Here is a 22,667-nt window from a genome sequence, read left to right as displayed (position 1 = left end):
GGAGGAGACACCACTCAACCAAAATTCACAAAACCAACTACTGAAGGGCCAAGCTGTAATAGCTGTACACAGAGAAGAGTATCACCTCACAGCTTTCCTTATGTGTTAAAACTTAACTGGACTCTGGTAGCAATTTATTATTTAAAAAAAGGTCCAGGGGCGCATGGGTGGCTCAGTGGGTTAAAGCCTCTGCCTTTGGCTCAGGTCATGATCCTGGGGTCCTAGGATCGAGCCCCACAGCAATCAGGCTCTCTGCGGAGAGCCTGCTTCCTCCTCTCTCTGCCTACTCGTGATCTGTCAAATAAATAAAAGTAAATTCTTAAAAAAAAAAAAAAAAAAGTCCAACAGGCAATCAGGACCCACATTCAACTTACCATAGGTTTGCTAGACTACAGGAATGAGACTCATCAACTTAAAAAGATAGACACTGACTCACTAAGCAGAAACTCACACATACTGCCCACCTATTTTAATGACTTTTTTACAAAGGGAAGGCCCAGAAAGCCTAAAAAAATACAGAATGACCGAAGACCAGGATAACTATTTTTGCAGGAACAAGGTTCTGCATAAAACTCCAATTTTTTTCTCCTACCCACAAAAAACTCCAAGACACTACAAGACACTACAGAACTCTGGAAGAATGGGGTATCTCAGTACTAGTTTATCATGATGATAACGCCTAAAATGCTGTCAACGCTTTAACCTTTTCAAGAGCGACTTAGTGGGTTTAGCCTCTGCCTTCCGCTCGGGTCATGATCTCAGGGTCCTGGGATCGAGGCCCGCATGGGGCTCTCTGCTCGGCAGGGAGCCTGCTTCCCTCTCTCTCTGCCTGTCTCTCTACATACTTGTGATCTCTGTGTCAATAAATAAATAAAATCTTTAAAAAAAAAAAAAAAAGAGCGACCTGGTAAAACCTTACTTTTCTAAAAATCAAAATACAATCTTTCCTATCAGTAGAGGATGAGTTAAAAAAAACAAAATTTATCATCTATCTCTTTTCCTCAACTGCTTTCTGGGAAAGGAGACAAATCCTAACACCCCCAACTAACGGATGTAACTAAGCGGAAGGCTACCAGATACAAACCAATACCCCTTTTGGTTTTGCTGAACAAGCTGAAAAGAGTACTTCACTGCATGAGCATTCAAAATCCTCAAGTCAATTATGTTCCCTACTTTACTAGTGATCTAAACCCCATCCTTATCCTCATGTAAATTCCAAAGTGAGAAGTTCACATTTAAGACATTTGCTGTAAAAACTTGGCTAACAAAACTGTATTATGGCAAGAAAACAGTTTGCCCAAGATCTGACTTCCTGTTCTCATTTTTCCCAAACTCCCTTTTCCTGAATAGTGAAAAACACTTATACTTGATCTGCAGCACAGGGCTGGCTGTGGATCACAGATTAAGCAAGCAAAATAAGGGAGCCTCCTTTTGAGGCTCAGTTGGTTAAGCATGTGCCTCCAGCTCAAGTCCTGATCCCAGGGTCCAGCTCACTGCTCAGGAGAAGTCCCTTCACCTTTTCCCTCCACCCCTCTCCACTATGTGTGGCTGTATTTCAAATAAAATCTTAAAAAGCCAAGAGTTAGAGTGGTATTATTAGGCTTTTTTATTTCCTGATTTCTGTAACTTAATAATAATGCTGTATAATCCTTTCCTGTATCCACTAAAACAGGCAGGAAATTGCCTTTATAACCCCCAGTTCTGTCGGAGCATGAGTGGTGGGAAAATTACTTTAAAATCCAGCTACATGGCCTCGGATAGCCGGTCCCCCGCCGTCCCCGCCGGCGGGCCGCTGCGCGCGCCCCGCGTGGCGTGGCGTGCCCCGCCGCGCGTCGGGACCGGGGTCCGGTGCGGAGAGCCCCTCGTCCCGGGAAACGGGGCGCGGCCGGAAAGGGGGCCGCCCCCTCGCCCGTCACGCAACGCACGTTCGTGGGGAACCTGGTGCTAAACCATTCGTAGACGACCTGCTTCTGGGTCGGGGTTTCGTACGTAGCAGAGCAGCTCCCTCGCTGCGATCTATTGAAAGTCAGCCCTCGACACAAGGGTTTGTAAATAAATAAATAGAAAAAAACAAAAAAAAAAAAATAAAATAAAATAAAATCCAGCTACAATATAAACACAGGGAGGTCAGTTGAAGGAGTTAAGTCCTTTTAAATAGCTGTATAAAACAGATTCTGGATCAAGAGATGAGGTACCAGATTGGGGGGGGGGGGCAAAAACTACTGTCAACATTCCTATTCAAGCATCTGAACTCCTATAAAGAAAACTACGGCTATAGTATTCTAGAAAGAATCATAATCTCAAGCTCCCACTTTCGGTTAAACAAGAACACTTTGCTTCAACTCTCAGAAATATAAAAAGTACCCCCATCAAGACCCTACCCTCACACACCAAGTTGCATTTCAGTAACTAACGCGGCAAGGACACCCCTGCCGGAAGAATCCAGCTAGCTGTGTTTCACCTGGCTACTTCCTAGTTGGAAAACAGTCTCTCCCCACGTGCTGCGTCGATCAAAGGTTGCCTCGGACTTCTGAGTAGATGTAACGCTATTAAAATGCCTTCCAGGTTACTTACACTTGACAATACCTTGTATTCTTAGGGGTTTTTTTCCCCCATTTTCTGTCATAAAAACTTTCATGATTCCGCACGTAATGCGTCTCGTACCCACCTTTATTAATTACGAAATTAGCAAGTGTAATGAGAGACCTCTCTCAATCTTTAATTGGCCACAGTAACCCGAACTTATTGCATTATCTTTTAGGACTCAAGATTTAAGGGGCATGGGGCTAGCTTACACAAACTCAAGTTTTTAAAAGGAAAACTAAGTTTAACAAGTATTTCAGTACCTACTAAAAATGACGAAATTCCCGCAGTGACGCATCTGGCGTTTATAAAGTTCTAAAGAACACGCTTCAGATTTGATTTGATGGAATTTCCCCAGTAATTGGGCCAAAAAGCTTTCCCACAGAGGGGGAGGGGAGCGGGGTGGGGGAGAGACTGGCAGTTCGAAGGCAACCGAACCAAAATATGCCATTTACTGCACGTCAAGTGCATTTCACGTTCACCGTCGAATCCGTACAAAGCCAGAAGCTTCCCTAACTTTTTACGTGAGAGTACTTTCTCGTGTCTCCAGAGAGGAGCTCCAAAGACCCGCCACGCGCCTTCCGTACCCGACACCCGGGCGTGTGCTAGCAGGGACCGGTCCCGCGACCCCGGCTCTCGCCTCGGGTCCGCAGCCCTCAAAGAGGAAGGAGCCAAGGGCACCGCGGGGTGCGGCACGGGCCTCCGAGTGGCGGTAGGGGGTGGCCTTCGTGGAGAAAAAGGGCTGCATGAGCAGCCCTCAAGGGGTAAGGGAAGGAATGTAGGGCTCCAGGAGGTCGGCGTGGCCTCCCGTCCTGGAGCATGAGGGCGAGGAGGGCCTCACCTTGCTGCGGTCCTCCTCCTGCTGCTGCAGCAACTCGGGAACCGCGGCCATGGCGACGCGGGCCTCGAGCGGGAGCCGCCTGGCTGTGCGAGGAAAGAAGAAGCTGGGCCGCCGCCGCCTCCGGGGCGCCTCTCAGGGGCGGCCGCGGCCCCGCCTCCGCCAGCCTCCCTGCCCGACGGCGGCTGGAGGCCTACAGATTCCGCCACCATCCCAGCAGCCCCGGGGAAGGCCAGCAGCGCGACACGTGCTCCCCCAGGGCGGCCTCCCCCGTCCCCGCTGCCGTCCATCTTGGAGCCGGGCAAAAAAGCTACGCGTGGCCTACCCTCCCTCCGGGCCACGCGGAAACCGCCAACCGCAGGGCCGCGACAAGGACTCGGAGCAACGTGAACGCTCTCAGCAATGCGCGTCTCAAGAAAGCCCGCGCTCTCGCGCGGGGCAATTTATTACTCAGCCAGAGTTCAAGATGGCGACGGGCTGTGACGTACACAAGATATCGTGAGAGCGTAAGGCGCGATTTGACAGAACGCGCGCTAACTCCGGAGGGGAGGGACTCCTCAAGGATCGCGGGAGTGTCTACGGCGGTGAAGGAGAGGCTAGCAGCAAGGCGTCAGCGCCGCGGTGCAGGCGGGGACCGCCGCCCCATAGGCGGGGCCTAACTCGATCTCTGAGCGCGGGACCGGGGAAAGTACGGGTCTGGAGAGGTTGTGGGCGCGTTGGAAGTTGAGTGAAGTCTGGTGCTTCTGAGGTACCTTTCCTGGCCGAGAGCTGGCTACTGTTTAAGCTGTTTCTTCCCTAATCCTGATTCCCACAGCAGAGGCCCCAGCCGTCCGGTCCACATGTAGGACCCTGGTTCCACATGCAGGGCGTGGTTCCAAATGTAGGGCGGAGCGGAAGGCCCCAGTCTTGGGATCACGATGATGGGCCCCGCTGACCACTGCTTACCCGCGCTTTCCTGGTGGGACCGTTCAGAAGCTCAATTTCCGAGTCTGTAAAACCGTGTCGCAGAAGTAACCACCTTAAAGCGTGCGAGAGTTTAGTGAGAAGTCTTCTCCTGGAATACTTAGCAAGCAGGGAGCCTGGTATCTAGGGATCAGCGGTTCACCTTGACCGTCGTGGCCGCTATGGGACGGACGGGCTGTAGCATTCTCTTTTTCTCTATGTCTCACAGGCCTCCCTTCTTAGGTGTCCCGATTCTTCGGATTGAATATTAGCGACGTCTTGCCCCCAAGCTGTACTATTTCACATTTAACAAGTACTGGTCGTTCTGCCTATTAACGAGAGTCTTTCTTTGGAAATAGCATTGTCCAGACATGTCGGAAAAGCTTAATGGAATGCAGGTTAACGTGCCTTACCGTACTGATGCAGTTTCCATTTTAACCGTTCAAATATTTAATGCATGTGGTATCTAACTCCACTTTTCTCTTTAATAGGAGTGCAAAGATAAAAGGCCCTCAACATTGCCAATAGACTAGAGGGAAGTGAGAAAGCATCTAAAGATGAAGGCGTTTCAGACCATCTGCAGGCAGCTTAGAAGTTCAAAGAGGTTTTCTCTAGAACCAACCGCCCATGTGGATTTCTCCACTTCCTCTTACTCATGCAGCCGGAAGAAAAAAGTGAACCCTTATAAAGAAGTGGACCAAGGAAAGTACTCTGATTTAGTACAATCTGTCTTGTCATCCAGAGGCCTTGCTCAGACTCCAGAATCATTGTTTGAGGAAGATAATTTACTTTATGGACCTGTGAGTAAGTGTAAGCCCCCTAAGCAAGATGAAGAAGCAAGAGTTCCACGAAACTGGTGTCCTCTCTTCAATCCAGAGAAAAGCATAAAACCAAACGCAACAAGTACTCCTACAGTTCCTTTGAAAATCCCTTTGCAAAGAAATGCAGCACGTAGTGTGACCAAGATCCTTCAGCAGACCATGACATCAGAACAACTTTTCTACTTGGAGAGGTGGAAACAGCGGATGATTCTGGAACTGGGAGAGGATGGCTTTGCAGAATATTCTTCAAGTAATTTTCTCAATCCTGGTTCTGTATGGTTACTGTGTTTTCTAGACTATAGAGCACCAGTGTCGAAAGAGTGAGGGTGTTTTTGACCTGAACTAGTGAGGTGCTGCTTTCAAATGATAAGTAGCATTAAATAGCACTTAATCTGAATTAACTCAATCATGAACAACCCTATGCAGAATATATACTATTATTCTCATTTCAGATGAAATGAAACTGAAGCACAGAGAGCAAGTAGTTTGACTAAATGATTTAGAAAATTCTTTTATAAGCTACGAACTTAAGTATTAAAGTTGCCTGTTTTCTTTGATTAAGGAAAACAGTCACCTGATAATGGAATTCTACTTGTTTGCTAGGCAGTCTCTTCAGAATGCGGTGACTGCCCCTGGCTCTACTCATCCTCATTGACGTGTAAATTTAAAGACAGGGAGTAAACCGGAGCACAGGATTTGTGTTTAGATTTTGGTAAAGTGAAATAATCTGATGCTCTTGTTTAGTAACTGAGAACAAATAAACTTAAGCTTTCAGCTCCTAATACTAACTTCTTGGGTGAGGAGAATAGCTTCCTTAAAACAGGTTTCATTCGAAAGAAAGGTGAAAGCCCATTAGCACAGGTGAATTAGCTGGTCCCATCAGAGTGATATAGTTGTCTTTTATTAAAGCTAGGTTTTTTTGGTTGATCATTCCTTAGCCCGTGCTTCCCTGAAAGCAGTACGTATACCCCTTGTGGCTGGTAGAGAGCACTTTTAATTTCGAGAGTAATGCACTAATTTTGTGGCACCTTAGAAAAAACTGTGTGGGTAACACATTAAATATGCCGCATACGTTAAGTATATAGACAGCACCTGCATATGTCAAAAAATGGTCAAGGTCCTCATCCTTTAGAACATTCCTCAGCTCTGGTGGGGGAGGAATATATGCAGGAGCTAACTGCCTTTAGGTAATAAGTAACAATCACTATCTATTTTTTGCTTTCTAAGCAAGCAGCATAAAATGAAATCTAATGTCATCTTAATTTTCATATTTTGTACTACTAGGATTTAGACTTGACATTGTTTCCTCATGGGAAGTTGTTTTTGATTTTCCTTGAACCTGGAATATCATAGTTTGTGGGGATGCTGAAATCACAGATAAGTAAAGGCAGAAAGCTGCTAGGAGTTTGGGAACCTAGGACTTTGTAGCCCTTGGCACAAAGTAAAAAAGTACTCTGGAGGCCTTGATAAAGGAAAGGAATTTCTGTTGGGAATGTGAAGGTGCTTCACTATCCCAAGCAGAAGTAAAACAATGGTTGTTTTCCATATAATTCACTTTGTTGATCTATTACTCTGACGAGTTTCTCAGGATCAATTTTAAGAAACAGGCAGAATCACTTTTTTTTCATAAGGGGCAATCACATGAGGATTAGGGCCATGCTCCCCCCTACCTATAAAGAAGGGAAGAAAAGAAAGAAAAAGCATGTCATAGCCCACTAAATTGATTAATGGGTCAGGAGAAGGAGTTTTTTAAAACACGGTCTTGGTAAATTCTTTTCCCCCTGCATTGAAATTACCTTACTAGATCAGATTTTCCTAATTTTCTATGGGTCTGTCTCCATGCATATATATTTCCTACTCTAATCCCTAATTTTGCCTTCCTCATTCTGTTGTATGATGGACTGGAATTGAACATGGACTCTGGTGCCAGGCTGCTAGTCTGCCTTTTTGCTTTGGGGCAAAGCATTGTGTAAGCCTCATTCATTAAACTGGGAGTCATGATTGTTACCTTGCTGGGTTGTTGTGTTTGAAAGTTAAATAATATTTTTAAAGCACCAGGGTCACTTCTTAGCACAATGCCTTCCCTTTGTTTCCTTCTCTTGTCAAGGATGAAGTGAATATGTACAATTTCTTGGATTTATTTGTATTTTCTTAACTTAAAAATGTATGAGGATATACAGATACCAAATCATTATGTTGAATGCCTGAAATGAATACAGCCTTATATGTCAATTACATATCTAATTTTTCTTAAGCATATGAGGAAAAATTTCAGGATAGAGCAACTGTCTTAACCTGTTTTAGTCCCCCCCAAAAGTGCAGAAGAGTGTTACATATATCCTCTTACCCCCAAGCCCCAAAACGTGCAGTTTGTTTTTAATTTGTATGTGACTTGATTTTTATTCCTTGCCATTCATTAGGCCTGTTAGTGAAAGGATTCCCCCACTATGTTCATTAATTTGGTGTTGGTTGTAAAAAGAACTGTGAACAGAAGCACAGTTCCTTAACTTTCTAATAATTATTTCTCATAATCAGTTAAGTTACTAAAACGGATGCTTAAATTCATAATATGATAAACTAGGTGTTGCCCTAGATCTTCAACTGTAGCTTTGGCCTAATTCTACTAGAAATTATTTTGATTCTCTTTATTGTTCAAACTATTTTAAGTCCCTTTACTCTTTTTTTAAGATTTTATTTATTTATTTGACAGAGATCACAAGTAGGCAGACAGGCAGGCAGAGAGAGAGGGGGAAGCAGGCTCCCCGCCGAGCAGAGAGCCTGATGTGGGGCTTGATCCCAGGACCCTGAGATTAGGACCTGAGCTGAAGCCAGAGACCCAACCCACTGAGCCATCCAGACGCCTCTTAAGTCCCTTTACTTTTCAAAGTACATTCTTAGATTTCAGAAGAGGCTAAAATGTGGTATCTTAGCAGTTGTCACTTAAAGGTAATTCATATAATTTCTAATTTTATTGTTCAGAGGTTTTTAAGTATTTGTTTTTTAGACTTTGTTCTTGTTTGTTTTTTCCCCCAATTTTCTTTTCAGACATATTTTTACAAGGGAAACGGTTCCATAAAGCCTTGGAAAGCATACTTGCACCTGAGGGGGACTTGAAGGAAAGAGAAGAAAATCTCGAATCTGGATATATTGAAAGTGTCCAGCATATCTTGAAAGATGTCAGTGGAGTGCGAGCTCTTGAAAGCGCTGTTCAACATGAGACCCTAAAGTATGTAGGTCTACTGGACTGTGTGGCTGAATATCAGTAAGTATTAGATTTTTTTTCTATCAAAGTGTGGAGATAAAGTAATGCAGGGTGGAACAGATGATGCCTGTCAAACACTATTTTTTCCTCTGAACTCCTGTTTCAAGGTACAGCCCTGTGAAGTTAAAAACCTCTATGATACATAAAAGAATTGGGAATGGGGCAGGAGATAAGAGACACATGGGGAAGAGCCTCATAATTCTTGTAAATTTGTGTTCCAGAATCAGTGTTTGGTAGAAAAAAGGTAAAATTTTTCCATATCCAGCATGTTCCTCCTTCCCTACTCCCAAGCAAGCTGCTAACCACTAGATCCAATTTGATGGGGCACCCAAGTGGTGGGCTCAGTCTATTAAGCGTCCAACTCTTGATTTTGACTCTTATCTCAGGGTCATGAGATTGAGCACTGGGTTGGGTGTGTGCTGAGTGTGGAGTCAGCTTAAGACTTTTCTTCCTCTCCCTCTGCTCCCACCCATCCCCCTGCAACTCATGCACATGCTCCCTTACTCTTTCTCTCTCTCTAAAATAAATAGCTTAAAAAAAAAGATCCAGTTTGATTCCTGCATTTTCTTTCCCTTTTCCCTAAAAATAGCACCTTGATCTGTTAGCCCTGAAAATCATTTCTTTTCCTGGCTTCCAGGTGGTAGTTGACATGGGTAGGGACTCTGAACTTACTAAAGCTTTCTGTGGTTTTTAAATTGTTGCTATGTTACTGTTTTTCCCACTAATTCCAGATTCCAAGGGGAGATGTAACCTGCAGATACCCTATTCCAAAAAAAAAAAAAATATATATGGGCTATACACCAGGATAGGTAAAAATCTGTGAGTGTAACTCTTGGAACTCTAGTCAAAATTTAAATTTTAAAAAAATTGACAGAATATTCATTAGTCTGGAAATTGTTCAGGGCACCTAACAGTTTTATGCCATAACTGCCTTGTATCTGAGAAGAACCCTGTGTGCCTAGAAATTTAATAGGCTATTTTTTGTTGCCTTTTAGATTAACCAAGGCAGCCATAGGCAGTTCTACCTAAGGCTTTCAAGAAGTTCCTGACACTGAGGGAGCCTGGGTGGCTCAGTTGCTTGGGTGTCTGCCTTCAGCTCAGGTCATGATCCCAGAGCCCCTGATCAAGTCCTGAGTTGGGCTCCCTGCTTAGCAGGGAATCTGCTTCTCCCTCTGACCATCCCCTAACTTGTGCTTTCTCTCTCTCTCTCTTAGATAAATAAAATCTTTAAAACAAAAACCAAAAAAACCCACAACAAAATCAAAAAAGAAGTTCCTAACACCAGACACTTCACAGTGCTGTCCACAGTACTGATGATTGTTTTCTGCTCTTCAAGTGGAAAGGATCAACATTGAGAATATGTCCATTGAATATTTTTGGAAATTAAGGTTTCAAAAATTTTTAAAACATTTTTAATAGGTAATATATGTAGTTAACCCACGCTACTAAAAGTAAGTCTCCCATTTCCACTTTTTCTTTTAAAAAGGTTTTAATGTGGTAAAATATTTATTATCATTAAATACATGCAAGATGTTGTACAACCGTCAATACCATCCATCTCCAGGACATGTCATCTTATAAAACTGAAATTCTGTGCCCATTAAACAGTGATTACTATACTCTCCCCTGCTTTCAGCCCCTGGCAACCACCATTCTACTTTCGGTCTCTGTAAATTTAACTACTCTTTGGTACCTCATGTGAGTAAAATCAAAGTATTTGTCTTTCTTTGACTGACTAATCTTTATCCTTGTGCTTTGATGCACAATTTTTAGAGCTTTTCCTGTAAGCCAATTGGTGTATTTTGTTGTTGTTGCCTGTGCCTTTGGTGTCACATTCAGTAAAATCACCACCAAATCCAGTGTCATTAAGCTTGGGTCCTATGTTTTCTTCTGAGTTTTATGTAGTTTTAAGTATTCCCTTTAAGTCAGGGATCCATTTTGAGTTAAAATTTTTATATGGTGTTAGGTAAGAGTCCAACTTTATTCTTTTGTGTGTGGATGTCCAGTTTCCCCAGTACCATTTGTTAAAAAGACGGTCCTTTCCTCATTGAATAGATGTGGTGCCTTTTTCAAAAATCTTGTGATGGTGTATGTGAGGGTTTCTGGGCTTTCTATTCATTTCCATCAGTCTATGCATCTGTCTTTATACAAGTACCATACTATTTTAATTACTATAGCTTTGTAGTAAGCTTTGAAATTAACAAGTGAGAGTCCTCCAGGTTTGCTTGGTTTTTTGTTTTTTTTGTTTTTTTGTTTTTGTTTTTTCAGGGTTATTTTGGCTTTTCAGAGTCCCTTTTAGATTCCATGTGGATTTTAAGATTGGTTTCAATTTGTGCAAAATCATCATTGAGATTTTTATAGATTGTATTAAATATGCAGATCACTTGGGGTAATATGAACATCTTAAAAATATTACATCTAATCTGTGAATATGGGGCATGTTTTCATTTAGGTCTTTTAAGTTTTTTTAAATTTTTCATTTTTTTCAACAGTGATTTGCAGTTTTCATTGTGCAAGTCTAAAGTCTCCTTGGTTAATCCCCAAGTATTTTGTTCATTTTGATGTTATATGGAATTGTTTTTGTAATTTCCTTTCCATATTGTTCATTGTTTATGTATAGAAATGCACTGGACTTGTGTGTTGACTTTGTATCCTGCTACTTTGGTGAATTTATTTATATAGTCCTACCAGTTTTTGTGTGTATTCTTTAGAATTTTTTTTTTAAGATTTTTTATTTATTTATTTGACAGACAGAGATCACAAGTAGGCAGAGAGGCAGGCAGAGAGAGAAGAGGAAGCAGGCTCCCTGATGTGGGGCAGAGAGCCGGATGTGGGGCTCGATCCCAGGACTCTGGGATCATGACCTGAGCTGAAGGCAGAGGCTTTAACCCACTGAGCCACCCAGGCGCCCCTATTCTTTAGAATTTTTAACATAAAAGATCATTCATCTGTAAACAGAGATAATTTTACTTCTTCCTTTCCAGCTTGGTTGCTTTTTTATTTCTTTGTTTTACCTAATTGCCCTGGCTAGAACATCCAGATCTGTTAAATAGAAGTGATGAAAGCAGGCAGCCTTGCCTTGTTCCTGATCTTAGAGGAAAACCTTACAGTCTTTCACCATTGAGTATGCTGTGGGCTTTTCATATGTATATGGCTTTTATTATATTGAGGTAGTTTTTTTCTATCCCTAGCATTTTGAGTATTTTTTTCATAAAGGGTATTTCATTTTGTCAGATGGTTTTTCTTCATCAGTTAAGATGATCAAATGGTTTCCTTCATTCTATTAATAAGGCATATAACATTGGTGGATTTTTGTGTTTAACCATTCTTGCATTCCAGGAATAAAGCCCACTTTGTGATGCTGTATGATTCTTTTAATAAGTGCTGAATTTTATTTGCTACTATTTTGTAGAGGATTTTTACAACTTTGTTCGTAAGGATTATTCTGTAGTTTTCTTGTAGTGCCTTTGTCTGGCTTTGGTATCAGGGTAATACTGTATTCATAGAGTGAATTACAAAGTTCCCTACTTTACAATTTATTTGGGAAAGTTTTAGCGTTGGTATTAGTTATGTAAATGTTTGATGGGATTCATCCATATGAAATCATCAGGTCTAGAGCTGTTAGTTGCCAGGAGATTTTTGATTACTGATAAAATCTCCTTTCTAATTATAGAGCTGTTCATTTATTCTATTTCTTCATGATATAGTCCTCATAGGTTTTGTGTTTATTTTCACTGATTTTTTTTCCTATTGATTTTCTATTCTGAAATTCATTTGTCTTTAATCTCTTTTATTTTCTTCTATAAGTTTTGGGTTTACTTTGTTTTTTTGGTTCCTTAAGTTGTAAGGTTAGGATGTTGATTTGATTCTTCGTTGTTTCTTTTTTTTCTTAGATTTTTAAAATTTTATTTATTTATTTGACAGAGATCACAAGTAGGCAGAGGGGCAGGCAGAGAGAGGAGGAAGCAGAGAGCCCAACTCAGGACCTTGAGACCATGATCTGAGCTGAAGGCAGAGGCTTTAATCCATTGAGCCACCCAGGCGCCCCTCATTGTTTATTAATATAAGTATTTATTGTTGTATAGCTTCCCTAACACTGTTTTCACTGTGTCCCATAAATTTTGGTATGCTGTGTTCTCATTTATATTCACCTCTAAGTATCTTCTGATTTCCCCTGTGACTTCTTTGGTTGGTTATGTTAATTTCCACAAATTTATGATTTTTTACTCAAGTTCTACTTCTTTTACTGATTTCTAACTTCATCTTGTAATTGGAGAAGATGCTTTGTGTGACATCTATCTGTTTAAATATGTTGAGACTTAATTTATGGCCTAGTATATGGATTGTGGTTGAAAAGGTGTGTATTCTGTTGTTGGGTAGAGACTACTGTATATCTGTTAGATCTAGTTGATTTATTGTGTTGTTATAAGTCCTTTATTTTCTTACTTCCTACTGTCTGGTTCTATCCATTATTGAAAATTGGTATCGAAGTTCTCCTACTATTATTATTGAAGTGAATTTCTGGGGCACCTGGCTGGCTTTCTTGGAAGAGCATGTGACTTTTTATCTCCGGGTCAGACCCTCATATTGGGTATAGGGATTACGTAAATAAATAAAAGTTAAAAAAGAACTGTATTTCTCCCTTCAATTTTGTCAGGTTTTGCTTTATGTTATTTTGCTAACCTGTTACTAGGTGTGTAAATGTATATAATTGTTATACTTCTTGATGTATTGAACCTTTTATTAATATATAATGTCTTTCTTTGTCTCATTTTTTTCAATTTAAAGATTATTTCTTCTGTTAGAGCCACCTTTGCTCTCTTTTGGTTTTTATTTGCATGGAATATCTTCTCTGTCTTTTCACATTCAGCCTATTTGTGTCTTGGGGTCTATGGTGAGTCTCTTGTAGATAGCATATAGTTGAATCCTGTGTTTCAGCCATCCTGCCAATCTCTGTCTTTTGATTAGAGAATTTAATCCATTTACATTTAAACTAATTACTGATAAGGAGAGACTTTTGTCATTTTGTTACCTATTTTCTATAGGCATGATATCTTTTTTGTCTCATTTCCTGTATGTTTCTGTCTTTTGTGTTCTTTTTTTTTTTTTTTTTTTTTTTTAGTTTATTTTGAGAGAGAGACAGAGTGAGAGAGAAGGTCAGAGGGAGAAGCAGACTCCCCATGGAGCTGGGAGCCCGATGTGGGACTCGATCCTAGGGCTCTGGGACCATGAACTGAGCCGAAGGCAGTTGCTTAACCAACTGAGCCACCCAGGCGCCCCTGTTTCTTTTTTGTAGTGAAACATTTCAATTCTTTTTTTATTCCCTTTTGTGTATATCTATAGCTATTGTCCTTGTGCTTACCATGGGGATTGCCTTTAACATCCCAGTTATAACACTCTAATTTAAATTTGTACCGTCCTCAATGACATATAGAAACTATTCCTTTAAACAACTCTGTCCCTACTTTTCCCTTTTAGTTGTTGTCATAAAATTGTCTTTATATATTATGTGCCCCAAAACATAAACTAATAATTTTTTTAGGTTTATTCATCTCTTTAATTATGTAGAAAAAAACCCACTCACCTATCCATGGGGCTCTCCCTCTTTGCTGCATGCAGTCTCTGGCACCTGAGGTGCATGGCTCATTGGCAGCAACAGGATACTACTGATACTACTGACAGGTTAAGGGTAAGGGTTAGAAAGGCAGTCAGCATAGTTTCAAAAGTATCTTGGACTATGTCTAACTCAGGGTTTTACAGAAATAGCAAGAATTTACTGAATCCAATAGAGTGGGTAGTATTGTGGATTTACAAGTATAAGGAGATGTGGCTGGAGTAACTGAGACAAAAGGAAATGGCCAACGTGGAGCATGAATAAAAACCAGCTCTGATGGGGCAAGAAATGATGGAGAGACTCAAGTCAGAGGAGCTCCTGTTTCAGCAGCAACAGCTAATATTCTAGCTGGAGTTGGAAATGCAAGAAAAAGACAGGAGATTAGGAGAACTGCAGAGAGCTCAAGAACAACTAGAGGAGATGAGTGGAGCGCCTAGATGGCTCAGTTTGTTAAGTATCCACATTCAACTCAGGTCATGATATCAGGGTCCTAGGATTGAGCCCCACATCAACCTCCCTGCTTCTCAGGGGAGTCTGCTGCTCCCTCTCCCTCTGTCCCACCCCCCCATGCTCATGCTCACGCTCTCTCTGTCTCAAATAAATAAAATCTTTTAGAAAAAAAGAAAGAAAGAAAGGAGATGAGAATGAGTAGAAAATAACAGTGAAGGGGCACCTGGGTGGCTTGGTGGGTTAAAGCCTCTGCCTTTGGCTCAGGTCATGATCCCAGGGTCCTGGGATCCAGACCCGCATCGGGCTCTCTGCTCTTCAGGGAGCCTGCTTCCTCCTCTCTCTCTGCCTGCCTCTCTGCCTACTTGTCATCTCTATCTGTCAAATAAATAAATAAAATCTTAAAAAAAAAAAGAGAGAAAGAAAATAACAGATAATTCCCATCAGGAGGATACAGCAGCAGTCTTAGGCAAAACACTAGTTGAAATCAGTGCTCTGTATAGGGCAGCTCACTTGAGCAGAGTGAAAGAACATGATGAACCAGTGCTATCTGATGTTTCACAAAACATTGATCAAGATTTGTATGATCAATCAACCTAAGAGCAATATTTTTTTCTGCTTGTTTCAAGGTTTAAAAAAAACTGTAGAAAACAAAAAAACAAAAAGTGGAGTTACAAATCATTGTTACAAGAGTGCTTACTTTTTTTTTTTTTTAAGATTTTATTTATTTGACAGAGAACGAACAGGGGGAGCGAGCAGGGGGAGCAGCAGGCAGAGGAAGAAGCAAACTCCCTGAGAACCAGGAAGCCGGATGTGGGACTCGATCCCAGGACCCTGAGATCATGACCTGAGCCGTAGGCAGACACTTAACTGACTGAGCCACCCAGACACCCATATTCATTGTTTTTGTTTGGGGTTTTGTTATTGTTCTCATAGGCTATCTCTGTGTTAAGATCAGCCGGAAGTATAAACTCAAGGTCTTCTCAAGCCTTTCTGGGCCTGTGCCCTTCCCTGGACATACACAGTCACTTTCTTTTTCTTGTCGGTGCTGTAGTCTTTAGTATCTTAATTCCCAAATAAGGGAAAAAGAGAAAAATGAAAGGTTGGGAAAAGTGGGCGTTGGCCCTTTAAGTCCTCTGTAAGTAATTTGGCTAGAGGAAGAGGGGCTTGTAGCAGTGGGGGGAGGTGCAGTAACAATGGCCATCCTGTTCATCTATACCTCTGAACTGGAGCAGCAGTCAGTGATAAGAGCACAGATCCCTGACATTTGGAGGATGAGGCCCTTTTTGTCTGCTCTTATTCCCACAAGCTGTGTATGTGCTCCTCCAGGATCATGTGCACAGCTGCCTGCCCCTTGAGAAGGGATGGGAGGAATGGGTAGTTGTTAAGAGCTGAAATTGACCAAAATTAACCAGAGTTTACCATCCAAGGCTTCAGTAGGCTCTAGATTTCCAATAATTATATCAAGCAGATTCTGCCATTGCAGTTGTTGTCTAGGTGGGCCTACATATTTCAGGTGCTTCCTACTCTTCCATTTTCCCAGAATCCTCTACCCCTACTCTGATTTTAAGTTCTTGTGATCTTGGGGCACCTGGATGGCTCAGTCTGTTAGGCACTGAACTCTTGATTTTGACTCAGGTCTTCATCTCAGGGTAGTGAGATCAAGCCTGTTCGGTTCTCTCCCTCTCTCTCTCTTCCTTTCCACTCCCTCCCTCCCTCCTTCCCTAAAAATAAAGTTCTTATGGTCTTGAAGTACTTTATGACTATATGTTACAATCATTTGTCTCCACTCCCACTTATTAACACAAAGTGCCAAACCCTGCTTTATTTCATTTTGAAACTATTTTAGAGATCTTTCCTTATTAGTTTATGTAGATCTGCAACATCCTTTTCTCTTTTAATAATTTTCCACCACTCAAAATTAATTTAACATAGTCACATCTGCTTCCGATTTTTTTTAATATACCATAAACTAAGCTCACATCACCTATAACCACATCTTCCCTCCTCTCACAGTCCCCTTGCCAAAGACAATCACTATGTCCTAGGCTACTTCCTATACTACTTAACACACCCACAAGACTAACACCGTTTAATGCATGTGTAAGACACTGCCAGTCTACTTTCCACATACATACACAGCACTGTATAGGATACATATACAGAATACCATGTATTGTTACCTACATGTCTATAAGAGTCACAGTATATAGAAATTTCTACATGCATAGTATCACAAAGCTGGGAAGATATTTGGCTCTGGAGCCAGGCTGGCTAAGTCTGGTTTCTAGCTTTTCATCTTAACCTTAAGCTAGTTAGCCTTTCTGTACTGTTTGTTCATCTCTAAAATAAGACAAATAAAAGGACTTACCTCATAGAGTTCTTAAAGAGATTAAATGAGATATTCTCTGTATAGTACTTAAAATGCAAACTACTGGATAGATGTTAGTCTGGTGATTTTGATCTTCTCTCTTTAACTGTTATTTGGTATTCCTTTGTATTAATGAACCATATCTATTTCCCTCTGGGGAACATTCAGGTTATTTCTGGTTTTCCACAATTACAAACTGCAGCAGTGTACATATCTCCTTGTATATGGCTGTGAGGTTCACTTGTTGGTTCGGTGGATCTTATGTACAGTTTGGATAAATTCAGTTAATCTGAAGTAGGCCTGGATATGAATACTTATATTTTCCAGACTCTTGTCACTTGCACCTGGGATATCAACCTATTGCTCTCCAGTGCATACTGAAAAGGACAGTTGCTGGATTAAAGGGAACAAGCATTTTCAGTTGTCCCAGGTGTGAGTGTGCTTATCTGTATACACCTTCAATGACACCATATTAGGTGCTGTTTATCAACATTGTCTCTCGTGGTTTCAGTCAGTATTTCACTTAACTTAGGCTGAGCATCTTTTCATTTGTTGTGAACTGTAACTGTCTTAGTGCAATTTTAATTTGGGTTTATACTACTAAAAATCTCTTTTACACATTATTTAGTTCTGTAAATTATAGTATGTTGCAAGAAATGGTGGTCCATATCAAAAATCTTTATTTTAGGTATTTTGATTTATTCCAGGTTGAGAGCTGTGAAGCCCCCTGGGGATACTGGGGCCCTCTCTTCATTTTCATAGATTATATTGGTTTTGTAATATTGCAGAGACAGTAAAGCTACCTCTAGCCCTGCACTGTCCAAAAGACTACCCACTAGCACATACAACAATTAGATACTTGAGTGTGGCCAATCTAAAATGAGGTATGCTGTGAATATATAAAATAGACTTCAGTGATATACTACAGAAAAGAATGTGATGTATCCCATTAATAACTTCTTAACATTACATAATGAAATGATAATATTTTGAGTATGTTGGGTTAAATAAAATATTAAAATTTCACCTGTTTTCTTTTTTGATGTGGTTACTAGAAAATTTGAAATAACATATATAGCTTGCATTTTATATCTTTTAGACAGTGCTACTCTAGGCTGACTTTATAAATACCTTGCATAAGTTCTAGAACTATGGTGGCAGGTGGGTAACATGCATACTTTGTACAAAAACTCCCTCTAAACTGCTGGTTTTGAAACTGAAGTTCATGAAAGACAGAATGAACAGATAGTCACCAGTTATCAGTCTGCTCACCCTGTGATCCTTCTGATATCTGCACTAGGCAAATATAAACCCCACTGGGAGAGGGGTAATGGGGAGGAATATACTGGTTATTTGACTTTATTTTAAAGTGGCAAGAATTTTTTTATCTTTCCCAATACCCCTAATAGTAAGACACCCTACCCTATATGTAAACTTTCAAGGCAGGGACCAAGTTTTCTTATTTGTATTTCCACATATAATCAGTGCCTATTAAATGCTTATGGATTTGAACTCCAGCTTTGGTTCCTAGCAAGAGAATTTCTGAAGCACCATGATGCTTTTGTCCTTTATGATGGGGATTGCTACTGATCTCTTGTGGTTCATCCTGATAAATACTTGAATTAAGATCCAACTAAGATAGTGATAGACATAGTTTCAGTTCCCATGTCAACTGTTAAACAAGGCCATGGAGGTCCAAAGGACTTTTGAGACAGTTTAGAAACTGGAACTATGGGAAAGTTCCCCAGCACTCCTGCATGGATCTGCACCTATAATTCTTGCTGGTGTGCTTCCAGAAGCATTTCCCATCATATCCCTGACAGGCCCATTACTGACCTGAATATAGGACTCAGGAAAGAGAACATCACACTTCTCTAATCCTCAGGAGTAAAGCTCAGAGGAGCTAGCTGTCTTTTTGGAAAGTGGAGAATAGAAGCAAGAGTCATTGAGTGGTAATTAGTAAACCATACCTAAGAAGAGGCATAAGGTTTCTCAGTTTGAACTATTACTTACGAAGACTTCCTTTTCTTTCTCTTTAGGGGCAAGCTGTGTGTGATTGATTGGAAGACATCGGAGAAACCGAAACCTTACATTCGAAATACATTTGACAACCCGCTGCAGGTTGTGGCTTATGTTGGTGCCATAAATAATGATGCCAACTATAGCTTTCAGGTTGGGACACTGAGCCTGTACTTACATAAAGCCTTGCTCGATGCTTATCCATGGCTACTTAACTCCTCGTGATTTTTATTCTGTTTGTGTCCCATTGTTCACTTTGTTCCTTGTCCTTCTACCACCTTAAAAAGCACGTCCCCTGTTCTGAGCTTTCTGTCATTGTTAATAGTGCTTTAGTGCTTACAGTCCATTCCTCAATATCTTACTTGTCATCTTTGTGTTCTTATGTATCCTGGCATAATCTTTCACCAAACCCTCTTAGAAACAGGAGTTATTACTGTAGATTGTTTTATTCTGAGTTTGCCCTAGAGCAAAAAGGAAATGAACCTCAACTCTGGTCCTACTGTATAAATGTTGGAACTGCCCTGTGTTTCTTCCTAGGTTCAGTGTGGCTTAATCGTGGTGGCCTACAAAGATGGATCCCCTGCTCATCCACATTTCATGGACACTGAGCTCTGTTCGCAGTACTGGGCCAAGTGGCTTCTTCGACTAGAAGAATATACAAAGAAGGAAAAGAACCAGAATGTTCAGAAACCAGATTAAGGGACAGAATGATGTCTGGGAACATTCAGTGGTTCCTCACAATCTGGGAAGATCTATTGCCGCTTAAGGTAGAGATGCCACAGGATCTGAAAGTGGAAGTATTTGTTGAAATCTATAACAACCAAAAAGATCAAAAAAACAGAGAAATTTAGATGTTAAGGGTTGGACTTGAGCACATAAAAGAAGCACAAGTAAGCATGGTCTATCATTTACCTAGAAAAGCAAAGCAGGATTCTCACCATGTTGGTGGCTCTTGGACTCCTCTCTATAACCTGTTCCTGAGAAGGATGTCCAGTCCTTGAATTGAGATTGGAGGGCTTGAGGCTTGGCATGCAAGAAGTTCCCCAGGTACCCCAGGAGGAAAAGGGTCACAAGCGCCCAGCTATGTGTGGAGGGAGAAATCGCATCGGCCCACTCCTACTGCTAATGTGAGTTCCTAAAACTAGTTTTATATATTGAGGTTTTCTGTATATTTCACTTGGGGGAAAAAAACTTCCATTTAACATTTTTCAAAAAAATTTATTTTTTTTTCATATAAATGTGATTCCTTAGCCTCAGGTAAAACATTGCTCTCTGGAAAGATGGAGCATTTTTCACATGGTTGACAATCCCACTTAACATACCAGTGAATAACCCTTAGGAGTAGCCAGACCCCAGTCTGAGCTTTGTAATTATGGATATTTTAGTAGCTCTGTTCTGGTTTGAGTCGATGAACCATGTACATAAAGAAAAAGTATCATTTGTGAGATTCTTCAGCTATGGAGAAACAGTAATTTTTGTGTGTTTGATAAGTAATAAAAAGTATTAGTTGTCACTGGGATCGGGAAACTTAATAAATAAATGCCCACTATAGCTTTGGGGGAAGGGTCCCTGTTTTATGGAATGGGATAGCATTTAAGTTATATTTGTGGTCTTAAAATAGTAGGGTGCTATAGTTTTTTCTTTAATTGGCCATTAATTATAAGAAATAAAATATAACGAGTAAAGTAATGAGGCTCTTGTTTCAGTTTCTGTTTACTTAGATTAGTGTGTTTATAGAGTAATTTCATAAACCTGGAAATTGTTTAGATTTTGTATTTAGAAGTTCAGAATTCAGCTTTGCCACGGGCCTAGTAGCTTTGGTGTGAATTCTGTGTAAGTACATACAGGAAGGAGGCATCCTCTGCGATGGCCACCTGGCAAGGAAAGTAAGCTTCAGATACGAGGAAGGAGGATTGCAGGGGAACTTTCACTCATACACACCTCTGCATTCTCTTCAAGCAGCAGACATTCACGTAGCCTGTCATTTCCAAAGTCAAAAGTCAAGTGAGATCATTAAAAGTTGTAAGAGCATGGGGCGCCTGGGTGGCTCAGTGGGTTAAAAGCCTCTACCTTCGGCTCGGGTCATGATCCCAGGATCCTGGGATGGAGCCCCATGTGGGGCTCTCTGCTCAGCAGGGAGTCAGCTTCCTCCTCTCTCTCTCTGCCTGCCTCCCTGACCACTTATGATCTGTGTCTGTCAAAAAAATAAAAGTTGTAAGAGCAGATTTTTCCTACACTGCTTTAATAAGCCTCCCTGTCAGGAGCCAGTACAGGAGGCCTACTATAAGAGCTATAAGGGACTGAATATTATTGGCTGTTCATTTAGGTCCACTCATGCAGGAGGTGCATGAGCACTGCGGTGATTGGCTAGGCGGGCTAAGCTGCCGGTGTATATATGCTTGAATGTTCTTGTAGAGGGGCGGGCCTGCCGGGAGCCAGGCCGCGCGCCGCGCCGCGCCGCGCCAGCCGGCCTGAGGGGGCCGCAGCCCGGACCACGGCGGCGGCGCAGTTCCGGTTAGGCAGCGGCAGCGGTGGCGGGCGCCGAGGGGCGGCGCGCGGCCCTGGAGGTGGCGGCGGCGCCCGAGCGGGGCGGCGGGAGCTGCGTGCTGTGCTGCGCCAGAGGGGGAAGAAGATAAAAAGAAGCCATTAAAGAAGTTTGCCTCCACGCGTGTCTCCGTGTCGTTCTTGCTGGCGAGAGCGACACCTCCCTCCAGAATTGAGGAGATTAGGCTCAGCAAGACAGCCTTTTTTTTTTTTTTTAAGATTTTATTTGGCACAGGGAGAGATCACAAGTAGGCAGAGAGGCAAGGGGAAGCAGGCTCCCTGCTGAGCAGAGAGCCCAATGCAGGGCTTGATCCCAGGACCCTGAGATCATGACCTGAGCCAGAGGCAGAGGCTTTAACCCACTGAGCCACCCAGGCACCCAAGACAGCATTTTACTTGTTTCCTAGGGTTCACAGAAATGCACCTTGGACCTGGCGCTTTACACCAAATCTCCCAAGCTAATGGCATTAAGAGTCCCATGGAAGACCCTCAGAGTCTGACCAGGCAGACAAGGTTGTATGAGAACAACCAAAGTTAATCCCTGGGCAGACTTCCCAGAAAGACATAAGAAACCAGTGTCTCACTACAATCCTGGTAGTCCTCAGATCTCACCCATTTAAGAAGTCTCAATCCTCTTTTTTTTTTTTTTTTTTTTTTTTTTTAGTCTCAATCCTCTTGAGAGGGAAATGTCAATGAAAAATTATTTTCCCGGCTAAGTCATAGGAGGAGAAAGCCAAATCTGAGTTTCTAAATGAGACAACTTCTTAAGAATTACCGTGTATATCACTAAGTTGTGGATACCACCTGTTCCCCTAAGTGATGTGGCATATTAAAATCCAGTGAAGGGGCAGATAACCCACTGGGTGGCTCATGTCATGATCCCGGGATCCTGGGATTGAGTCCCACATCTGCTCCCTGCTCGTCAGGGAGCCTGCTTCCCCCTCTGCCTGCCTCTCTGCCTCCTTGTGATCTCTGTCAAATGGATAAATAAAATCTTAAAATAAAATAAAATCTAGTGAAATGAAACACGATTTGTGATGAGGGATTCTCTAAATGAGGATAATTAAAAATATATTTTTTAAAAAATGTTTATATATTCAAGGGCCGCCTGGGTGGCTTAGTCAGATAAACATCTGCCTTCCGCTCAGGTCATGATCCAAGTCCTGGGATGAGTCCTGCATCCGTCAGGCTCCTGGCTCAGCAAGAGCCTGCTGCTTTTGCGTGCC

General features: G+C 41.7%; 2 protein-coding genes across 3 annotated transcripts in view; one reads left to right on the top strand and one right to left on the bottom strand.

Annotated features, from left to right (window-relative positions):
* The window catches only part of SNX5 (sorting nexin 5), a 29,406-nt gene extending 25,553 nt beyond the window's left edge, over nt 1–3,853 (bottom strand). Inside the window, exons 1-2 of one of the 2 annotated variants that reach the window (XM_059406498.1) lie at nt 3,747–3,853; nt 3,425–3,503 (exon numbers count right to left, since the gene is read on the bottom strand). In XM_059406498.1, coding sequence (XP_059262481.1) covers nt 3,425–3,475 — 51 coding nt within the window. In that variant the 5' untranslated portion in view covers nt 3,476–3,503; nt 3,747–3,853. Of the gene's footprint in view, nt 1–3,424; nt 3,508–3,746 lie in introns of both variants that reach the window. The other variant, XM_059406497.1, reaches the window with a different exon arrangement.
* A 106-nt stretch (nt 3,854–3,959) lies between these two features.
* Nucleotides 3,960–20,582, top strand: MGME1 (mitochondrial genome maintenance exonuclease 1). Its single transcript, XM_059406499.1, has 5 exons — nt 3,960–4,169; nt 4,855–5,434; nt 8,230–8,446; nt 18,918–19,050; nt 19,435–20,582. Exons 2-5 carry the CDS (start codon nt 4,921–4,923, stop codon nt 19,594–19,596), a joined length of 1,026 nt encoding a protein of 341 aa, XP_059262482.1. The 5' UTR covers nt 3,960–4,169; nt 4,855–4,920; the 3' UTR covers nt 19,597–20,582.
* Nucleotides 20,583–22,667: the final 2,085 nt, after the last annotated feature.

Source organism: Mustela nigripes, chromosome 7 (assembly GCF_022355385.1).
Source record: "Mustela nigripes isolate SB6536 chromosome 7, MUSNIG.SB6536, whole genome shotgun sequence".
In the NCBI taxonomy this organism is placed as follows: Eukaryota; Metazoa; Chordata; class Mammalia; order Carnivora; family Mustelidae; genus Mustela; species Mustela nigripes.
This window is presented reverse-complemented; position numbering and strand designations above follow the sequence as displayed.